At 36.2% G+C, this 20,410-nt stretch overlaps 1 protein-coding gene across 4 annotated transcripts in view; it reads left to right on the forward strand.

The window, feature by feature from the left end:
* The window catches only part of THADA (THADA armadillo repeat containing), a 286,751-nt gene that overhangs the window by 22,948 nt on the left and 243,393 nt on the right, over positions 1–20,410 (forward strand). For all 4 annotated transcript variants that reach the window (XR_006784399.1, XM_045827761.1, XM_045827762.1 and 1 more), the window contains exons 15-21: positions 1,765–1,888; positions 7,452–7,603; positions 9,620–9,830; positions 13,804–13,939; positions 14,204–14,340; positions 17,706–17,864; positions 19,232–19,389. Coding sequence is in view for 3 of the 4 variants with exons in the window: in XM_045827761.1 (XP_045683717.1) it covers positions 1,765–1,888; positions 7,452–7,603; positions 9,620–9,830; positions 13,804–13,939; positions 14,204–14,340; positions 17,706–17,864; positions 19,232–19,389 (1,077 nt within the window). In the remaining variant the exon portion in view is untranslated. The remainder of the gene's footprint in view (positions 1–1,764; positions 1,889–7,451; positions 7,604–9,619; positions 9,831–13,803; positions 13,940–14,203; positions 14,341–17,705; positions 17,865–19,231; positions 19,390–20,410) is intronic.

The following is a 20,410-nucleotide window of genomic DNA, read 5'->3' on the forward strand; positions in this document are numbered from 1 at the left end:
TTTTAAGTTTATAAAATGCTTTATTTGCTGTGAGATAGACATTATTATCTTCACATAAAAGTGACAAAACTGAAGCTGGGAAAAGTTGAGTAACCTGCTCAAGGTCTCTCAGCTCATAAGTAGTGATCCAGATTTGCTCTTGACTCTAAAATCTGAGTAGTGTTTTCCCTCAGTATCAGCTTAAGTGAAGGTTTGGAGGTAAGAAAGGACAGAGAATTTGGGGAATGGTGAATCCACTAATGTGAATGACATAAGATACTTGGAGGAACAGAGGAGGTGAATAATGGTGAGTGAGTTAGAAAAGCAAGTTGGAAATTAGTAATCAAGTAGAGTTTTGAATGCTAGTTATGGTAATTGGAAATCTCACTAGGAGCCATTAAAAGTGACAAGAGCACCCCTGGTTGATGTGGCTCAGTGGATGGAGCTCTGGCCTGCAAACCAAAGGGTTGCTGGTTCATTCCCAATCAGGGCACATTCCTGGGTTGTGGACCATGTTCCCAGCAGGGGGTGTGCAAGACACAACCACATGTTAATGTTTCTCTCCCTCTCTTTCTCCCTCCCTTCCTCTCTCTCTTAAAAAAATACTCTTAAAAAAAGTAACTAGAGCAAATCTTGTATGTGTGTGTAAGACAGTATGCTCAGGACTAGGGATATAAATGTACTATATAAACCATGGTCCCTGCCTTCATTGTGTTTGCAGTCTGGCTGAGGGAAAGAACTCTATCTAAAAATATTATAAATGACACTAATTGGTATAAGATCATTCTTAAAGGATGAACATGTTGCCCTTTAATAGGAATATTATGTTACTCATTTATAATTAAAATTAGTTTAACTAGGATATTTTTAATAACTATCCTATTTCTTTGAAACCCAATAGAAATAATAAACTAATAAACTCTTACATAAGGTCTGTAAGGGCCTGTGGGATAAATCCTCGAAGTTGTAAGTCCTTGACCAAAGAAATGAATGCAGGGATCCTACTAGAGTCAGTTGAGACTAGAGCTGCTTTTGTCTGCTCAGTTACAAATATATGTCATCAGGGCATGGTAGTGATGAGATGCCTGAGAATCACAACTTTTCCTAATAATTTTTCTCTTTGATCTTACACAGAAAAAAAGAACTATTATTATTTTATTTGGAGGAAGCAGATTTTATCCTGTATGAAGAATTTTCTACTTTGCTTTTGGTTGAAAAATTGCATTTTACTGAAAGTTTTAATTTTTCATCATTTGTATAAACAGAATAGTAGAGCAGGAGTCTCAAAGGGGCAGACAGAAGACAATGGAATTCTTGGACTTTTTAAAGGAATTATGTCATTATAGCCAAATATATAAAGCATTACATTCATCAGATTTATTGGGTAGTACATATTGGATATTTCTTTGGTCATTTAAAAACTTACAATGTATACATCCCTTTGATGCCTGAATGCCCCTGGTGAAGAAAGTCAGTAGTCATACAGCTTTAGCATAAGTCAGGGCAGAATGGAGTTGTTTCTACTAAAAATGTTTTTTTCTTGAGAGGAGTACAGTTGGAATTGTACTTACTGACTCTACAAGTACAGAGTTCATTAAGGGTGTGATGTAGCTTATGATCAAGGGTGTCAATCAGAATTGTCCAGGGAACCGAACAGCTAGTATTGTCTAAAAAAAAAATCTTTTCTCCCTTAATTAAAAGAAAAAGCCCCATTGTTAAAGGTGATGCTTTGAAGATAACCTATTGTGAGTTAACTCAATTATACTTATTGTACTTTATTTTTAGAGTTTCATGTCATCCATTTGCAACAGTCTTTTTGAAGCCTTGTTTCCTGGCTCTTCCTACCCAACTAGATTTTCAGCTCTAACCATTTTAGGCTCAATAGCTGAAGTTTTCCCTGTCCCCGAAGGTAAGTTTTCAATAATGTTTAGGAAGGAAAGTGTTTTTATTTTGAAACACTTTTTGTTTTACTTGAATTTGAGTTTTGTTTTTTTAGGTTCTTATGGGAGGTTCTATTCTCCCTATATAATGCTTATGTGCACATAATTAAATTTGTCAATAAGGGACAAGAGGGCGAGACACTGTCAATAGTTACTATTTACCAACTCAAAACTAGTTTTCATGGAACTGTGATTATTACAAGAATTGCTGTTCTCCTCATGCCCCAATTTACATGTTGATGTCCTAATATAGTGCTCAGTCAGTTAAGTTTTAAATGTAAAACAAAATAGTTTTATGTATAACATTCCTCAGTGAGTCTTTGTGGTTAAAATGTGGTTTCCCTTCACATGCTGTGCATTTCGTAAGCCTCAGTCTGGTGCAGACGGACTGTAAGAGGGCGTCGTTTCCAGGTATTCTGATTTAGTGATGCCCTTGGTTTCTTCTTCCGGGGGGCCCTCGGAGAGGCTGAACATGTAACTTCCCTCTGAGTTTTTTTCCCTTTGCGACAAGATACGATTCTTTTTATCCGTGTACATGAGTTTATGCATGTTTTCACATGGATTTCTTGTTTGTGCTCAGTCTTTCTTGATCGTGGTCAAACAGAAAAATGTCCTGCTCAGGTGCTTTTTCTGAAGGAATGGCCAGAGGATCAGGGAACTTTACATTATAATTAGAATTTTTTTTTTAGTTTAAGTTTTTAGCAAAGTGTAATTTTTTAGCTAGGAGGAGAGTAATTTGGTACTAACACAGGCTTGCTTCCAGGCTCAAAAACCATTATTTTCAAGTTTTTATTTGAAAAAATTTAAACCAACAGTAAAGTTTCAAGAATAGTTCAGTGCATGGCCATGTATCCTCTACGTAGATTTACTACTTGTTTATATTTTGCCATACAGAAAGTCCACACTTAATGGCAATAATGGGTTTTTGAAGTTGTAATTTTAAGTGAAACAGCACGTAACTAGACCAATTTTACCAAAGGCTAGTTGTTATAAACAGGAGTTGAGTTTCTACAGCATACATTTGGCCACAAAAACATCACCTAACTTCTAAGTAAAGACCTAAAACACTTCTAATACCAAACATGGAAATAAATGTGAGATACACATACGTTTAAGAAAGATTAATAAAAACAAGTAAGATAATTCTTTTCCGACCCATTTATTTTGGTCAGGGTCTTGGGTGGCCTGAGCCCATCCTGACAGCTCAAGGCACAAGGTGGGAACCCACCCTGGGCAGGATGCGCTTCCCTTGCAGGGAGCAAGCTCCCCCACACACCACACTTACTCAGACTGGGACCATTCAGACACCCCAGTTACCCAAACATGCGCATCTTTGGGATGTGGGAGGAGACTGGACTACCTGTAGAAAACCCATGCCGACATGGGGAGAACTTGCAGACTCCACATCGACAGTGGCCCCTGCCAGGAATCTATCATCAATGTTATAATGAAAGGGCATTGAATGAAATGATGTTATTCAAGAACCTGCCATATTTGCTTTGTCTCTTTATCATTAATTTTCTAACAATAACACAGATATCACATTCAGGAAATTTAATGTTGATGTAATGCTGTTATCTAATATATAGTCTATATTCAAAGTTTTCCAATTGTCCCAATAGGTAGCCTTTTTTAGAAAAAAATCTTTTCCCTGTAATTCAGGAACCAGTCCAAGATCATACATTGCATTTTGTTGTTATATCTCTTTTTGCCTCCTTTAATCTGGAAAGTGTTATTTTGTGACATTAACATTTTAGAAAAATGTATTCACTCTTACTGTTTCCTCATGATTTCATTGAGGTTATACATTTTTGGTAGGAATGTTGCCTCGGTGATGTGATGTTTTTCTCAGGGCATCATATCAGGAAGCACATGATATTGGCTTGTCCCAGGATGGTCAATCTGATCACCTTGTGAAAGTAGATGTGGGAGGCCGAAAAATGACCTCCAGAAGCTATTCACATCAAATCCTTAGAACCCGTGTGTGGAAACTTTACTTGGAAAAAGATTCTCTGCAGATATGATTAAGTTAAGATCTTAAAGTGAGATAATCTCAGATGATCTGAATGGGCCTCCGTGCCATCACAAGTGTCGGTATGAGAGAGGCAAAGGGAGATGCGGAGGCAAAGGGGAGAGGGGAACATGGGAGAGGAGGAGTCGATGTGGCAGCCATAGAATCCTGGCTGCCAGCAGAAGCTGAAAGAGACAAGGGACAAGTTCTCCTTTGGAGTCTCTCCAGTAAGCACAGCCCTAACAACACCTTGATTTTGAACTTCTGGCTTCCAGGACTGGGAGAGAATAGATTTCTGTGGTTTTAAGCTACCAAGTTGGTGGTAAAAATTGTTATAACCACCACAGAAAAGGTATATAGGGGCATCCATCAATTTAGAGAATTTCAATGGTACTACAGCTGAACTTAGAAAATAAACTTTTATCTAAGAGTGTCCAATTAACAAAAGGTTTTCTGTACATTTAATGTAGTTATAGTTGCACTTAGGTATAGGGGAAATAACACTAGGCTGAATTATACTGGTAATTTTTCAACTGAGAGAGTAGTTTAATACATTTAAATGTACTTTAAAAGTGAAAAACCTGATTCATCTTCCTAATGAATGAGTCACATAATTAGTGACTGTTATCATAGTATTGTCACAGTATTTATGTTAATTACACAACTTGGGGGTAATGCAAATGATGCAAGTCATACTGTATCTATTACCTTTAAAGGAAGCTAAAGAGGCATGGCCGTGAAATACAGGATGGGAAATGTGGACTTACTCTTCATCTTTTTCTCAAGAACTTTAATGTTCTTATTTTACAGAAAGTCTATGATTTGGAACTAGTCAAATGGTTTCTCCTTTTCCTCAAGTATGTCCTAGTTCAAGAATAATAAGCCACATGCATCTTTCTTACTCAATAAAATATCACAGTATTCATGGTGAAACACTTGATTTCACAATTGGATTAAAGAGTTGTTTGGTGAATATTTATTTAGTGCTTATTATATGTCATGCAGCCAAAGATACGCAGTGCTTCCCATTTCCGGCTTAGATTTTAGTGAAGAGAATCAGACAGTAAATTCCCAAGTAATGCATAGAATTTCAGGTGAGGGTAAGAACTGTGAAGAAATATTTCAAGCTAAGAAGGGGAAGGAGATGTCCCAGACGGCCTGGGAGGATGGGGAGGGCTAGCTGTTTCATACAGTAGTGTCAGAGAGGGCTGCCTATTTGAGCATAGCTCTTAAACAACCAGTGGGTAAGGAAGAAATCACAAGGGAAATTAGAAACTACTCCAAGAGAAATGAAAACAAAAATATAGCATACTAACATTTATGGGATGAAGCAAAAGCAGAGCTCAGAGGGAGATTTATAGCTGTACATGCCAACATTGAAAAAGAAGAGAGATCTGAAGTCAATAATCTGACTTTATACCTCAAGGAATTAGAAAAAGAAGGGCAAACCTCACCTAAAGGTAGCAGAAGGGAGGAAATAATGAAGATTAGTATGGAGATAAATGAAGTGGAGTACAGAAAAACAATACAGAGAATCAACGAAACCAAAAGTTGTTTTTTGTTTTTTTTTAAGATCAACAAAACTGACAAAGTTTTTACTATGCTGACTAAGGAAAAAAGAAGGCATAAATAACTAAAATAAAAAAATGAAAGGATGTTTCTACTGAGCTTACAGAAATAACAAAGATTGTAAGACAATGCTTTGAATAATGTATTTCCAGTAACTTAATAACCTGAATGACATGGACAGATTCCTGGAAACATAAAATTACCTAAGAAAAATAGAAAGTTTGAACAGACCAATAGCAACTAAAGAGATAGAGTCAGTAATCAAAAGCCTCTAAGCAGAGTCCAGGAGTGGCTTCACTGGTGAATTCTACCAAACGTTGGAAGAAGAATGAATACTAATCCTAATCAAACTCTTCCAAAAAATTGGAGAGGAGGGGACATTTCCTAACTTATTCTATGAGGCTAGCATCACCCTGCTACCAAAGCCAGATAAACTCCACAAGAGAACAATAGGCTAGTCTCCCTTAAAAATATAGATGCAAAAATTCTTAACAAAGTACTGACAAACCAAATCTTAACAGCACACTATTATACATCATGGCGAAGTACATGGAATTTAATCCCAGGAATGTACGGGTGGTTCAACATAAGGAAAAAATAGTCGATGTAATATACAATACGTACCACATTAGAACGAAGGAAAAACACACGATAATCTCGATAAACACTCGGCAAACTAGAAATATAAGGAACGTCTCAGTGTGATAAAGAACATTCATGAAAAACCCACGGCCAACATTCTATCATGCTCACGGGGAAAGACAGACAGCCTTTCTCCTGAGACGTAGATGCTCACTTTCACCACTGCTGTTCCCTGTTGTAGTGAAAGTTTTAGCGGAACAATAAGGCAAGAGAAAAGAAAAAGAAAGGTATCCAAATTTGACTAGGAGAAGCAAATTTGAGCAGAGGTGTGAATGAAGTGACAAAAACTTCATTTCCTTGCTTTATGAATTTCACAGGGGTATACTACCTTGTGAATTAAGATGAAATAAAAAATTCACTGATTTATATTGAACAACATTTGTCAAATTAAGTAAGCACAGGACCGTTTTCAGTTATTATCAGGTTAACTTATCGGGTTAACTTGTTAAATGCTATTAAGTGTTCTTCACATTCTGCTATGAAAGCCATTATTTGCCACAGTTGCTCAGTCTTGATCTTGGAGTTAAATTAATTCATTGACAGCATTCTTTTGTGATAGTTTTTCTGTTCGTTTCTTGTTTGGCTGAAATTCATCTTTCTTTGAGAAGAGTTGGGGAAATGTTTTTTTTTTTAATTTTTTGTACATTCAAAAATACTTATATTGCTATTATTTTTGACATTGCAGTCAGATTTTGATGCACAATTTTTGGTCATACTTTCTTTCCCTGAGGATTTTGTAAGTATTGCCTCACCGTCTTCTAGCACTGCATGTTGCTGTGTCTGAGAGTGAAGCCGGACTGTTTTTCCACTTTGTAGATGAATCGAGCTTTTTGCCTGCATGGGCCAAAAGCTTTCTCCTTTTATCTTCACTGCCCAGGAGTTCTGTCACGCTGTGTCACCTTGATTATTCGGTATCAGCTTAACTAAGATACGGTAGGATTTTGGAGTCTAGGTCAAGAAGTTTTATGAAGATTTTCTAAAGGTGTATTTCTTCATTTATTGGTTTTTATTTATTCAAAAAATAACTTAGGCATCTGTTATAATATGTAACCTTTTGAAAAAGAATGAAGTGGTTTTAAACAAAATTTTTATTTAAACAAAAAACATTTACTTCCTATTTAGAAAACTGTACTACCTATTATTTTATCATTTTAAGAAATAAAATTAATGGAAAAATTATTTTTATGTTATTATGGGTAAAGTATGAAGTGTGAATTTTTGTACAAATGTTCTATAAATTTGGCCAAATAACTTCAAAATGTTGATTTTCTTTATGTTTTATGCACTTTTAAATCTTTTTTTTTTTTTAGGTCAGGCCCAAACAGTGTATCAACTCAGTCATGATATTGATGTCGGCCATTTCCAAACACTAATAGGTTGTTTAACCAGCACTTTTGAAACAGTGAAAGTTTTAGCATTTGATCTTCTGATGAAGTTACCAAAAACAGTTGTACAGTTGCAGGTATTTGACTTTTCCTATGTAAATGTGTATGCATGCAAACTCACTGTTTAAAGCACTAGATGATCAGTGGGTTGTCCAGGCTCTTTGCATCTGCTTTCTTCCACTTCTGGCGGCTTCAGTTATCATTAGTGTCTCTGCTGTTGTGGGGTGGCGGGATGGCGGAGGTGGGGCTAGGGGCTGGGGAAGGAGGTAATGCTGTACAGAAAGCAAAGCCCAAATCAGTGAGCTTTGTTTTTTTAATTGTTTTGATAAAAAGGGAGGTGTAGGAGGCAGTAGGTTTTGTTGTTTACGAGACTGTTGGTACATTTCAGTTAATGTGGTCTCCCCAGTTTCCTTGGACATGTTAATGCTTGATCAAAATACATCACTTACTGTAACTTGAACAAAAATTTTTGAGATAATCTCCCTGCTTAGTAGACTGGGTAGCTGGGTGTTAAGTGAGGTAGAAAATATGTTTCTCATCTTCCTACAGGCAATAGCTAAACCGAGACTGAAACTCAAAAGTACTTGAGGTTAACAACAGTTCTCTCCCTGGTCGGGCTACTACATCTCCAGCCTCCACTCTCTTCCCAGCACCTTGCACTTCCCATGGTTTCATATCTGGTGTGGCGTGCATATTAGTAAAATGATCTTAGGAATATGCATTGAAGATTTTTAAATATTAATTATATATTTCCAAAGTTTTTCTCTTGGTATACCTTATATCAATATATTATTAATATATAATTAATATTTTAATATAGTTAAATTTAAAACATTTTGAATGCTAACCTAAGCACTCTAAGGATATATATATATATACACACACACATATATACACACATAGATATGTATATATAAAATCTACTGCCCTTATTTCTTGTGGAACAACATATCCAAGGTCTTTATATTACATGTTGACCTGATTGACCTCAGATGGTAGAACAAAGATATTTTAGATTCCACAGGCTGTATATTATGTTTCTTACTAACTGGTTAGTTAAGGAATTCAGAGACTTAACTGTTAGTTACAAGAAATGGCTTAGATGGTTAATTGGTTATTTCCAATACTATTTAGAGTTGAGCTTTTGGACACTTTTTAAGGTTTTTATGTTATAAAAAAATTAAACATATCAAAGGGCAAAGAATTTAAATTGAAATTAACTAATATTTGAATTAGTACATTTGACATCGTTAATTGTGAGTGTACCTGTAATGAAACTCAAAATTAAGTTTATAATGATTTTTTTTCTTATATTAGACAGCTATGGAATAATCCTAGTCTAATCAGTATTTTTGAGCAGTGAAACACTGGGTTCCAGCATGGTGAACATGCTCCTTGTCAATCGTGGAGTTGGGACTAGGACCCACGTCTCCTGTCCTCAGCCCACTTGCCTTTCCATGGGTAGTACAGTGAATTGTCCTTTGTTCTGTTTCTTTTAGGATGGGGCTGTGTGAGTGGATTTGTACATGAGTTATAGGTAGATACAAGTGTGGGAGCTCTGATGCAGAATTTCCGAGACTTCTCTGTTTATCTTCCATGTGTATACTTGGAGCTTTGCCAGGAGCAGCCTGGTGGATTTGTATTTTTGTATGGATTTGTATTTTCGTCCTTTGAACTAGTTCTATGGGAAGAAGGAAGGGAGAAGGGTAGGACTATGCCGACCAGGTAAAACAACCTGAATATACAGAACAACTCTGGTCTCTGTATATAGAAATGATGGGAATGATCTGGCTATTGTCATAGCAGAATTCCTGCAGGAAAAAGTACACTTTTGCTGAAGGAAGGTACTTTAAAAAAAAAAAAAAAGCTATAACAATGTTGAATATCCCAACTAATATTATTTTCAAGACCCTCGTCACTAGAACTGATTAATAATAATCATTAATTACTATAATGAAAACTCTAACTATATTCAAGGAGAAAGGGAATTAATGTTCTCATTGAGTTGCAGTTATGCAGCAGGCTCTCTTTTTTATTTCTTCAAGTTAAAGAAATGTTTCAGTGACAGTTACCGAGTCTGTGCTTTATTCTAGGATTCGGAGAAACTGCAAGGCTTATTCCAGGCAGCACTGGCGCTCAGCACCAGCACCAAACCCTATGACTGTGTAACAGCTTCCTACCTGCTGAACTTCTTGATCTGTCAGAACGCTCTGCCGTCATCTCTGTCCACCTACTTAACTCAGCAGGTTTTGTGTGGAGATGGAGATAAGTCTGCTGCTGTGGTGGAAAGTAACACATTAATGGGTTTGTATTGAGTAAATGACCTTTTGCTCTTATTTATCAAAACCAGTATCTTACTCATTCATTATTCATTTAGTTAGAATATCTAATGGTTAAACATTTCTTTGTGGTTTTTTGTTTGAGTTTACCAGCATAGTAGTTTACCAGCTTATGAGAATACCCTGAGTTTCTCATGCAAATAGTTTTCTCAGCTCTAACACTTGCTTTTAAACAGATGTTCATATTAAATAAGTAGATGTGCAAGTGTACATTAGTAAAGCTGCTATTGAACTCTCTCTGTACTAAAAATGTACTTGTTCTTCTGCAGAAATTTTACCCTGACTGTAGCCACATCGTCTTTGTTGTTTCTGAGTAGAGCAGAGAGTTCCTTTGTCTGCCATAGTTCATGTCTCACCTGGCCGACGTACCCCTGCTTTTTACTCTTTCCTGACAGCCAGTTCTAAAGCCTAGGGTCTCAGTTGGCTGAGTTCAACAAATATTTGTTGGAGAGTTAGGTACTTAATTTTAAAACCTTCACTTTGAAATTGTACTGGAAATAAGGGCAGATAGGGATTTTTATTTTTTTACAAAAAGAGGTTAGATACAGAGTTGAAAATTTTCTCCAAAGTTTTAAAACTTTATGAAAAATTTCAAATATTAAAAAATATTTAAATATATACGACTTAAGGAGTAATAATATAAAAATTTAACAAGTTTTGTTCCCAAGCTAAGTGATAACACCCAGCTTAAGAAACACAGCAGCAGCCATACCTTTGAAGGCTCTCTGTTGTCATAGCTCCCTCTCCCCCCCACACTGTGTAGTTACTTTTCTGTGTTTTATATTAACCTTTCCTCTTGTTTTTACCAAAGTTTTACCACCTGTGTATATACCATTAAACAATATGTTACTGCATTTTGCTGTGCATAATGCACACCCATGTTTTTGGCTCAAACTTTAGGAAAATATCTTTCATTTTAATTTTTAAAATTCAATTATTTATTTATTTATATTTAAAAACAAAACCAGTTACTGTATTGCAGGGTATTATTTTGCATATGAATGTCATTATTGCTTTCTAGAGTTACACCTTTCTCTTTCTTTTCTTTTCTTTTTTTTTTTGCCCTGACTGGGAATCGAACCGGTGACCCTTTGATTGAAGGCTGACACTCAATCTGCTGAGCCACATCAGCCAGGGCTAGAGTTACACTTTTAATGCATAAGCATAAATAAAAGGATTAAAAACATATGGAATTAGTACTACCCATGTATAATGCGCATCCTTATTTTTCCTTTAAAAATGTGGGCAAAATAGAGCCCCAGCTGCTGTGGCTCAGTGGGCTGTGAACCAAAGGTTTGCCAGTTCAGTTCCCAGTCATGGTGCATGTTTGGGTTGCAGGCCAGGTCCCCAATTGGGTCCATGTGAGAAGCAGCCACACATTGATGTTTAGCCCTGGCCAGGTAGCTCAGTTAGTTAGAGTATTGTCCTGATACACCAAAAATGTGGGCAAAATATTGCACATTATACATGACAAATTTATTTTCACGTGATTTTGAATTTTATATAAATAGTAATATATATTATATGCATTTATTAAAGTTTATTAATGCATTTTCCATTGATGGACTTTTTTCTCCTAAATAAATAATGCTGATATGAACATTCTTGTATACCTTTTCTAACGCACATGTCTAAGGGTTTATAGTAAACAAAAAAGTAGAATAGCCTAGTTATAAAGTATGTGCATCTTTAACTTTACTAGATGATGCCAGATAGAATTTCAAAGTAAAACTCCCACCTATGAATGCGAGTTGTGGTATATCTCATTATCACCATAGCTTGCTATTGTCAGATTTTAAAAATTTGCAGAACATAAAATGGTATCTCATGTGGTTTAATCTTACCTTTTTCTAATTGCTAATGTAGTTGAGCATCCTTTTGCATGTTTAGAAGCTGTTCACTTTTCCCCTTTGGTGAAATGCTTTTTCATGTCCTTTGTTCAGTTTTCTATGGAGTTGTTATTTTCCTGATGATTTTTAGGAGTTCTTAATATGTCCCTAAAATTAATAATTTACTGGTTATACACAGTTCTAAATTTTAAAATATAATTCTCTCCTGAGTGGTGAGGGAAGACATCTACTCTTCTGAGATAACTGGATATTCTCTTGTGAAAAAATAAAATTGGACCCATTACTTCATACCATGTACAAAAATTACCTTAAAAATGAATCAAAGACCTAAATGTAAACAATAAATAGAAAACAAATCTTAGAAGAAAACTTGAGTATAAATTTTTGTGATCTTGAGGTGTAGGTAGTGGTTTGTTAGATATGATACCCAAAACATAAACAACAAAGGAAAATTAGATAAATTGGAATTTATTAAACTTTTGTTGTATCAAGGATACCATCAAGAAAGTGAAAAGAAAATGGCAGAATGGGAACAATATTTGCAAATCCTTTATCTGGTAAGAGATTTGTATCCAGAATATATAAAGAGCTTTCATACTTCATTATTAAAAGGGTGTAACCAAATTTAAAAATGGACAAAGAACCTGAATAGCCAAAAAAGTTAAATATGAACAGTAAGTACATGTAACAATGCTCAACATCATTAGCCATTAGGAAATGCAAATCAAAATCACAGTGAGGAGTACTTCATATCCAGTAGGATGACTATAATAATAATAATAAAAAAATAGTAGCAAGTGTTGATGTGGAGAAAGTAGATCCTTCATAACTTCTGGTGGGAATGTAAATGGTGCAGCCACTTTGGAAACAGTCTGGCAGTCCCTCGAAGGATTAAATAGTCACCGTATGACTCCGCAGTTCTGCTCTGGAAGTGTCTTCGACAGCACAGGCTGCTATAGCAAAACACTATAGGTTGGATAATTTAAACAATAGACATTGATTTTTTTTCATTTCTAGAGGCTGGGAAGTTCAAGATTAAGGTGCTGGCAGCTTCCTTTCCTGGTGGGAACCTTCCTGGCTTGCAGACAGGAGCCTTTTTGCTTTGTGCCCACATGGAGGAGAGAGAGAAAGCTTGGGTCTCTTTTCCTCTTCCTATACAGACACTGGTCCAATGGGGAGGGTCCCACCCTCATGACCTCATTGAAATCTAACTGCTTCCTAAAGGCTCTACCTCCTAATAGCAACACATTGGGGGTTAGGGCTTCAACATGAATTTGGGGGGATACAGATATTCAGTTCATAATGGGCATATACTTAAGAGAACAAACAAAAAATTATACATGAATGTTCATAGCAGCATTATTAATGATAGTTAAAAAGTAGAAACAGCCCACATTTATGAATTAGTTAATAGACAAAATGTGGTATATCCATACAATGAACTATTATTTATCTGTAAGCAAGAATGAAATCTTGATACATGCTACAACGTGGATGAACTTTGAAAACATTATGTTATATGTTATGTCCAGAATAGGCAAATCTGCACAGACAGAGAATAGATTGGTGGTTGCCTATGGCTTGGGAAGGTGAAAAGTGCAGGGAGGGGAGTGACTGAGAATGGGTGAGGGTTTTTTGATGAGGGAGTATGAAAATATTCTAAATTTGATTGTGGTGAGAGTTGGATGTACTTGTGAATATGCATGTACTAAAGACAACTACTTGTATACTTTAAAAGTATAAATTATATAATATGACTTTATCACAGTAAATCTATTATTAAAAAAGTATGTGTCCAAACAGCATATGGGCCTAGGGTCTAATGCCCCAAATAGAGGATTCTAGGAGGAGTGATTAGGAGTGAATGCTCTAAATGGATCCAGGAACTTAGGAAAAGACACTCAGTTCTGCTGTAACTGGAAATGGATAAAAGGCTAAATAACCTCGAAAGAGTTTTTTTTTTAATTCAAAATCTGTACAATAAAGATCAGTTGAATTGGGTGTTTTCATGGGAACTGTTCTGCTGTTAACAAATTTGTAAGTGTGGTTTTAAACTTACATTACTTTTTGCTTGTTTGCTTTTTCTAGTTATCAAATGCTTGTTAGAAAATCTTGAGGAAGAAATAATTCAGGCTGAAAATTCTCTGCTTCAGGCAGCAGCATCATTTCCAATGTATGGACGAGTTCACTGTATAACAAAGGCTTTGCAGCAGTTACCTCTAAAGTAAGTGTATCCGCAGTTTTCCGAACACTTATTTCTGGGCTCTAAACTCTTACTGGAATGTGTCCTGGGAAGGGAATGTATGACCTTACAGATAATTAAAAATTAGATTTAAAAATACACGTATACACATTTTTATTTCTTAAGTGTTTCAACAATTGCACAGTTTGAACCTCAGATTATTTTAACTCCTTTCGTCTATTGATTTCTATTTACAAAACTTGACTTTTGCTCTTAGTATAAATTTCCCTGACGTCCTTGTTGCAGCAGCCTGCGGTTGGTGAGGGAGTGGAGGCCTGTGGTGGAGAAGCTCCTTCTGATGTCCTACAGGCTCTCTGCCGTGGTGTCTCCAGTCATTCAGAGCTCCTCCCCGGAGGGCCTCATCCCCATGGACACTGACTCAGGTCAGCAAAGGAATAAACCTCGGATTAATACATTTTTCTTTCCTCTTAAATTTTTTCCCTAATCATTTCTTTGGAGAGTTATATATGCTACACAGGGGAGAAAAGTAATTATTAGTGATATTTCTGCCTTTTTAATACTATCTTTGAGTGGAACAAAATAACCAAAGTAAATAAATAAATTACCAGGTGATGAGTCAGGTACTTCCTGCCCTGGGCTAAGTTGGGTTTTATAATACTGTCATTTCAGAGCACAACCTACCAGCTACTGGTAATTGCTGGCACTGGGGAGCAGGCAGTTATGAATTAGAGAGTTGGTCGTTGATGGGGTTCAGTCAGAGATGGCGACATTTTAGGAATCTGAAATGGGCAAAGACCATTTAATTAAAAAAAGAGAAGGAGATTCTCAAAATGCCCCCATTGAATATCATGAAATTTCATCTGTCTTCTCGCAGCCCCCGAGTCTTTGCAAATGGCCCTGCTCACGGCCTGTTCAGGCAGGTCGGGAGCCTAGCGCTGCTTGACCTCTTGTGCTGCTTATTTTTAGCCTGTCTCTGCGTTCTTTCAGTGTGATCCTGAAATATCTTTCAAATCTCTTTTCTTTTTATCTGCAGGCTTTTCTCGGTTACTCCAGGCTTTTATCTTCTCTTGTTTGCACTACTCCAGGGGCCTCTCAACTGGTTTCCCCCAATCTACTCTTATCTCCTTCTCGCTACACCAAAGTAATCTTTTCTAACCATATAATTCATCATGTTACACATAACCTTTACGGGACCTTATGCCCTGCCACACCCAACCCCCTTATTTAAAATACTTTAGGGACTCCGACCAGGTCTTGTGATAGTTTGGCTCTTGTTACCTTGCCCTTGTCTCTTACCACTCTCCGCTTCCATGGAGTGCTTCTTCATGGAGTTGTCACAGTTTAAGGGGAATCTTATCTATTTTTTTTTCTCCTTGTGCTTAGCACAGTGCCTGGTAGAAATAGGTACACAATAAATATTTGTTGTAATGAACAATCCAATGGATTAACAATGCCTTAAAGGGTGGGAACTAAGTTCAATGCCTGGGATGCTGTAAGTGGCATGTGATAATATAGCTGTACTACAACGTGCCAGAAGGGATCGGCTGTTAACACCTAGAAAACCCCAAAGTAAATTTACATTTGGTCTTAAATAAAGTTCAAATGCATTTTTGAGTGCATATGAAAGCCTTGTATTAAAAATGTATTGAAAAATATCATAAACACACTGCCTCATACAAGGTAGTTCCTGGGACTGATAATTTAAGTAACCTGGAGGTGTGTGTTTGCATAGAAAATGTTAGGTTTTGTTCTTAACTAAAAATGACTTGGAAAATTCATGATGATTCATGATTCTAAGACATATTTATTTATTTTGGTTGATAGTCTAAATATCAAAATTGGATGTCTTGGTTTTCCTACTTAGTGTATAAGAATAAAGAACACCCAATATTATAGCTGATATTTGGATCAGGCAAGCAAATACCAGTACAGGGTGGGGCAAAAGTAGGTTTACAGTGATGGTATGGAAAATAATACAATAATTAATAAATAATACAAGAGTAAACTGTTTCATGTACTCACAACTGTAAACCTACTATTCTGAATGAGAAATCTTGAATATTTGTCACCTTATTGTGGATAGGGCCTGCAGAGTATGCTAAAATTAAGGTTTCGAACATTTAAAAATATCTGTTGATCTCAAAAACTTGTCTATGGCACACTGATTCCTTAATTTTGCCTTTTCTTTTTCGCTCTGGTTGTCTTTGTTTTTTCCTGCCTTTTCCCTCACATTATCTGGCATGTATTCTGAATCCCTTGAAAAAAAGTCTCCCCAGAAAGCCATAAAAATGAATGGTAGGCTTCTTAAAATTTTACTCTCATCATCCCTCTTTTTTCTTAGTCTTCATGGTTTCTTTTGGGCCAGTGTTACTTTTTCATGGCTGTCAATATTTGTTTGTTTTTGGCAAAATTTTATGGAAACCACAAGAGAATATAAGATGTTGTTTGAATCATCATGATAGCAGTTTGGGTCTTTGTGTTTCCCATAATACTGACGGTATAAGTGTATATAATACGTATAGTAAGTTAATACCTGTTCTTTGAGTTGTTGATTGGTTTTAGATGATTACTACTTGTGCTTTTCTTTAAAACTCTGGGCCTGGCTAGCTCTTTATTACCTATTCATCCATTCATCCTTTAGTCCATGTTACTGAACCTCTGCCATGAGCCAGTTTCTGTTCCAGGCACTGGCTGCGCAGCAGTGAACAGATAAAAGTTTTGCTTTCAGCCCTGGCTGGTGTGGCTCAGTGGACTGAGTGCCGGCCTGGGAACCAAAGGGTCTCCTGTTCAATTCCCAGTCAGGGTACATGCTGGGTTGTGGGCCAGGTCTCCAGCAGGGGTTTGCCACAGGCAACCACACATTGATGTTTCTCTCTCTTTCTCCTTCCCCTCCCTTCTGTCTGAAAATAAATAAAATCTTTAAAAGAAAAAATGTTTCCTTTCACAGAGTTTACACTTTCAGATCCAGTGAGTGCTTAGAGAATAAAAATGAAGTTTAATATAATACTAGGACTAGAAATCATGCTTAGAAAGCAGGATTTACTTAATGCATTTAAAGTCAAATATGGAGTCTGTGATATCCCTGGACTATAAAAGATTGCTTTTGTTTGTGGTGGTTTTTTTTAATGTTTTTTTTAAACTTTCTCTCTTTAAACTTTGATAACTTACGTTTTCGATAGGAAAACAATGTCTTAAAACAAAATTAATAAACATTTATTGCTCTTCTTTCCCATGATTGAGCACCATATTTGAGATTCTTAGACAACACTAAGAAAAGTGATTTAAAGGGAATGGCAGCATTTGCTCTATGGACAGTTTCTGTTGTGGTTTTGTTGTCCTTGCTTCAACCTATTTAATATATTTGTCATATTTTAAAAGTGCCCTCAGTGTCATTAAGACCTTATATAAGTAAATTTTCACATTATGTATCCCGTGAGTCCCTTTTGATAGAGCTGATTATCAAGCATTGAAAATTACAAATTTCTTTTTTTTAAAGACTTTATTTATTTTTAGAGAGAGGGGAAGGGAGGGAGAAAGAGAGGGAGAGGAAACATTAATATGTGGTTGCCTCTCACGCAGCCCCTACTGAGGATCTGGCCTGCAAACCAGGCACGTGCCCTGACTGGGAATCCAACCAATGACTCTTTGATTTACAGGCTGGTACTCAATTTACTGAGCCACACCAGGCAGGGCTCAAAGTTACAGTTTTTGAGGGCAAATACCTACAAGGAAAATCAGCATGTGATGTGAACCTGGGGTTTTATGTACTGTCCTCTCTCTCCCTCAGAGTCAGCAAGCCGCTTACAGATGATTCTGAGTGAGATTCAGCCACGAGATACTAATGATTACTTCAATCAAGCTAAAATATTGAAGGAACGTGATAGCTTTGATTTGGAGGACTTGAATGCCAGTATTCCAAATGTTGATACTTCTGCAGAAATCAAAGGTAGCATATGTTAAATCCGTATTGTAATCAGCATTTCAGTGACAAAGAAAGGACAAAATACCCTTTTTTATATTAAATCAGAGGCTGCAGATATATACAGAAGGTTTTTTTAAAATGATGTCTTTTTTGAGCTTATAAATGATTTATTTGGGGAATGAATTTATGAAACTCTTACCAGCAATTGGTGTGCTCTAGTGCAGTATATAAGGTGCTACAAAAAAGCACTTGAATGCTAAAACCTGTCTTGACAGCCGGGCGAGGTGGGCGAGGCAAGAGGAGGGGTGCACGGTGAGCCTGGGTTTGGACGGTGGTGGGCTTTTCTCAGTGTGCTTCATTGTCGAGTGTTCTTGTAGTCAGGCAGCCTCTCCACGGAAACAAGCCTTATTACACAGTCAGTGTGAGCTGCTCTGTGGGACCAAACCTCCAGAATTCAAGTTCTTACTGTTTATTTTCTCATTAGTTGTGTTTTTACAATTTTCTAGAATGCTACAAAAAGTCATCAGAAGCAGCATCTTAGCGCTTTATTGCACCTTCTACATTCTCCACTAGATGGGGATATTGTCTTGTAAAAAATTGGTTTGTTCCTTAATTGCACAAAGTAACATAAATATATGTTTATTGTGTTAGTTTCAAACAATACAGGGGTAAATATGATTTAGAAACAAATTAAAGTTATCTTTCATCTCCTCCCTAATCCCACTTCTTCCCTTTGGGTGTGGATCCTTTTAGACCTGTTCTCTGTGTTTTATGTGTATGTACATTTGTCCTTTTAGTTTAGTGGGTTTTTAAAAACACAAGTGGGATTACATTGTAAATATTGTTTTGCTTACTTACCTTTTAAACTTAATAACATGGATTTTTTTTAATGTTAGTTTAAAATATTTCTAAACCTTGAAAAAAAGAGTAAGGATAATTACAGCTTATTTGCCATGGAATTTAAATACATTTTGAAAGCAAATTTGTATTTTCTTTTGATTTAAGTAGTCTTATTCTACTCTTCTACTGATATAAAAGCCACCTTCACCTGTATAAGTAATGAAGTATATTTGTTATAGTCATATTTTATGGATTACTGACTGGCAGAGAGAGTTTATTTCATTAATTTCCAAAGGTTAGATGTAAGTTTTGAAACAATATCATATTTATTTTTAAATTTATTTTGAAAATAATTTATTTAAAAAAGACTCAGCATGATTCCTGGTCATAGGACATGTTCAACAAATGTTAGTTATTTTCTGCTGAGTAAATATAATTTATGACAAATTGGTTTGTTGAAGCAGATTATTCTTAGAGAAATGATAAATAAGCTGTTCTAAGAAACTTGGGATGTGAGCAATCAAATGTTGCAATAGATTTTTTTTTTCAAGGTAAAGAAGGAAAAACATGTGATGTAACCGCTCAGATGGTGCTCGTATGTTGTTGGAGAAGTATGAAGGAGGTTTCTCTGCTCCTTGGAGCCCTGTGCCAACTCCTACCCGTGCAGCCTGTGCCAGAGCCTCCTGGTGCGTTACTGACGGAGGAGCAGGTAGGGTCCATGTTTATTTCACCTGGTGAGATTTCTGGTCACAGCATAGATCACGACCTTTCGTTTATAACTCAGATTTTAAAAAAAAGTTTTGAATATTTCTTGAATAAAATCATACACATGTCAACTGAAGCAAATTTATGGTAGTTTAAGAATTAGACCTTGCCATACATTTCAAAACTATGGCATTTATAGAAACATTTTTTTCTAAGTTATGTAAAGAACTGTAGATTTTACCTCACTTTTAAAATATGACAAAATATTATCATCTTTTAACACATACAAGTTTAAATTTAAATTTTACATGAAATTGCCTATTTAGTAAAACTCCACAAACTTCCTAAATTTTGCAAAGGAAAAAACAGTACCGTATCGGTTGATTATGGACCTCTGGTTCCCCACTGTATTGATAATGAAGTTGTAGCCACGTTGGTCTGTTGGCTTTTATTTCGAGACCACAAAGTTCGTTCAGCATCTGGGACTGTTCAAGTGGCTTGAATGCACTGTTTACAAGAAATTAGCTTACCATAAGCATTTCATTTGGAAATATTTCAGATTTATTAGATTTCTGTTTTTAATTGATTCCCTCTTCCTCTCCATATGGTTTCAACAAATCCATTTTCCAGCAAAGATATATAACATGTACTTTCATTTTTAACCTTTTTCAAATAAAGATAATTTTTCCCTTAGGGTGTTACAACATTTAAGAACAAAATAAACATTGTAGTATGCTAATGCTGATTATTTCTATAATAACCGTGTGACTATTTCCGTGGAAATAATGCTAATATTTTTATTCTCACACTCTCTTAGGCTCATGTGCTTATTACATCTGGCTAACAGCTGGGCTTGTAATGATGTTGCAAGGCCCTGGGATGGAGAATGGCAAAGGGAACAGCATGCTGCCAGCACCATTGTGTTCCTTTTTCCCTTCCAAATCAAATAGGCGTTAGTGTGTTAGAGTTACTTGCAGTCCTTGCTGGTGGCTGGCTGTGGTGCCAGTGCCGACGTCGTTGCTGAG

The sequence above is a fragment of the Phyllostomus hastatus genome, unplaced genomic scaffold, assembly GCF_019186645.2.
Source record: "Phyllostomus hastatus isolate PE091 unplaced genomic scaffold, TTU_PhHast_1.1 phas_scaffold_78, whole genome shotgun sequence".
In the NCBI taxonomy this organism is placed as follows: domain Eukaryota; kingdom Metazoa; phylum Chordata; class Mammalia; order Chiroptera; family Phyllostomidae; genus Phyllostomus; species Phyllostomus hastatus.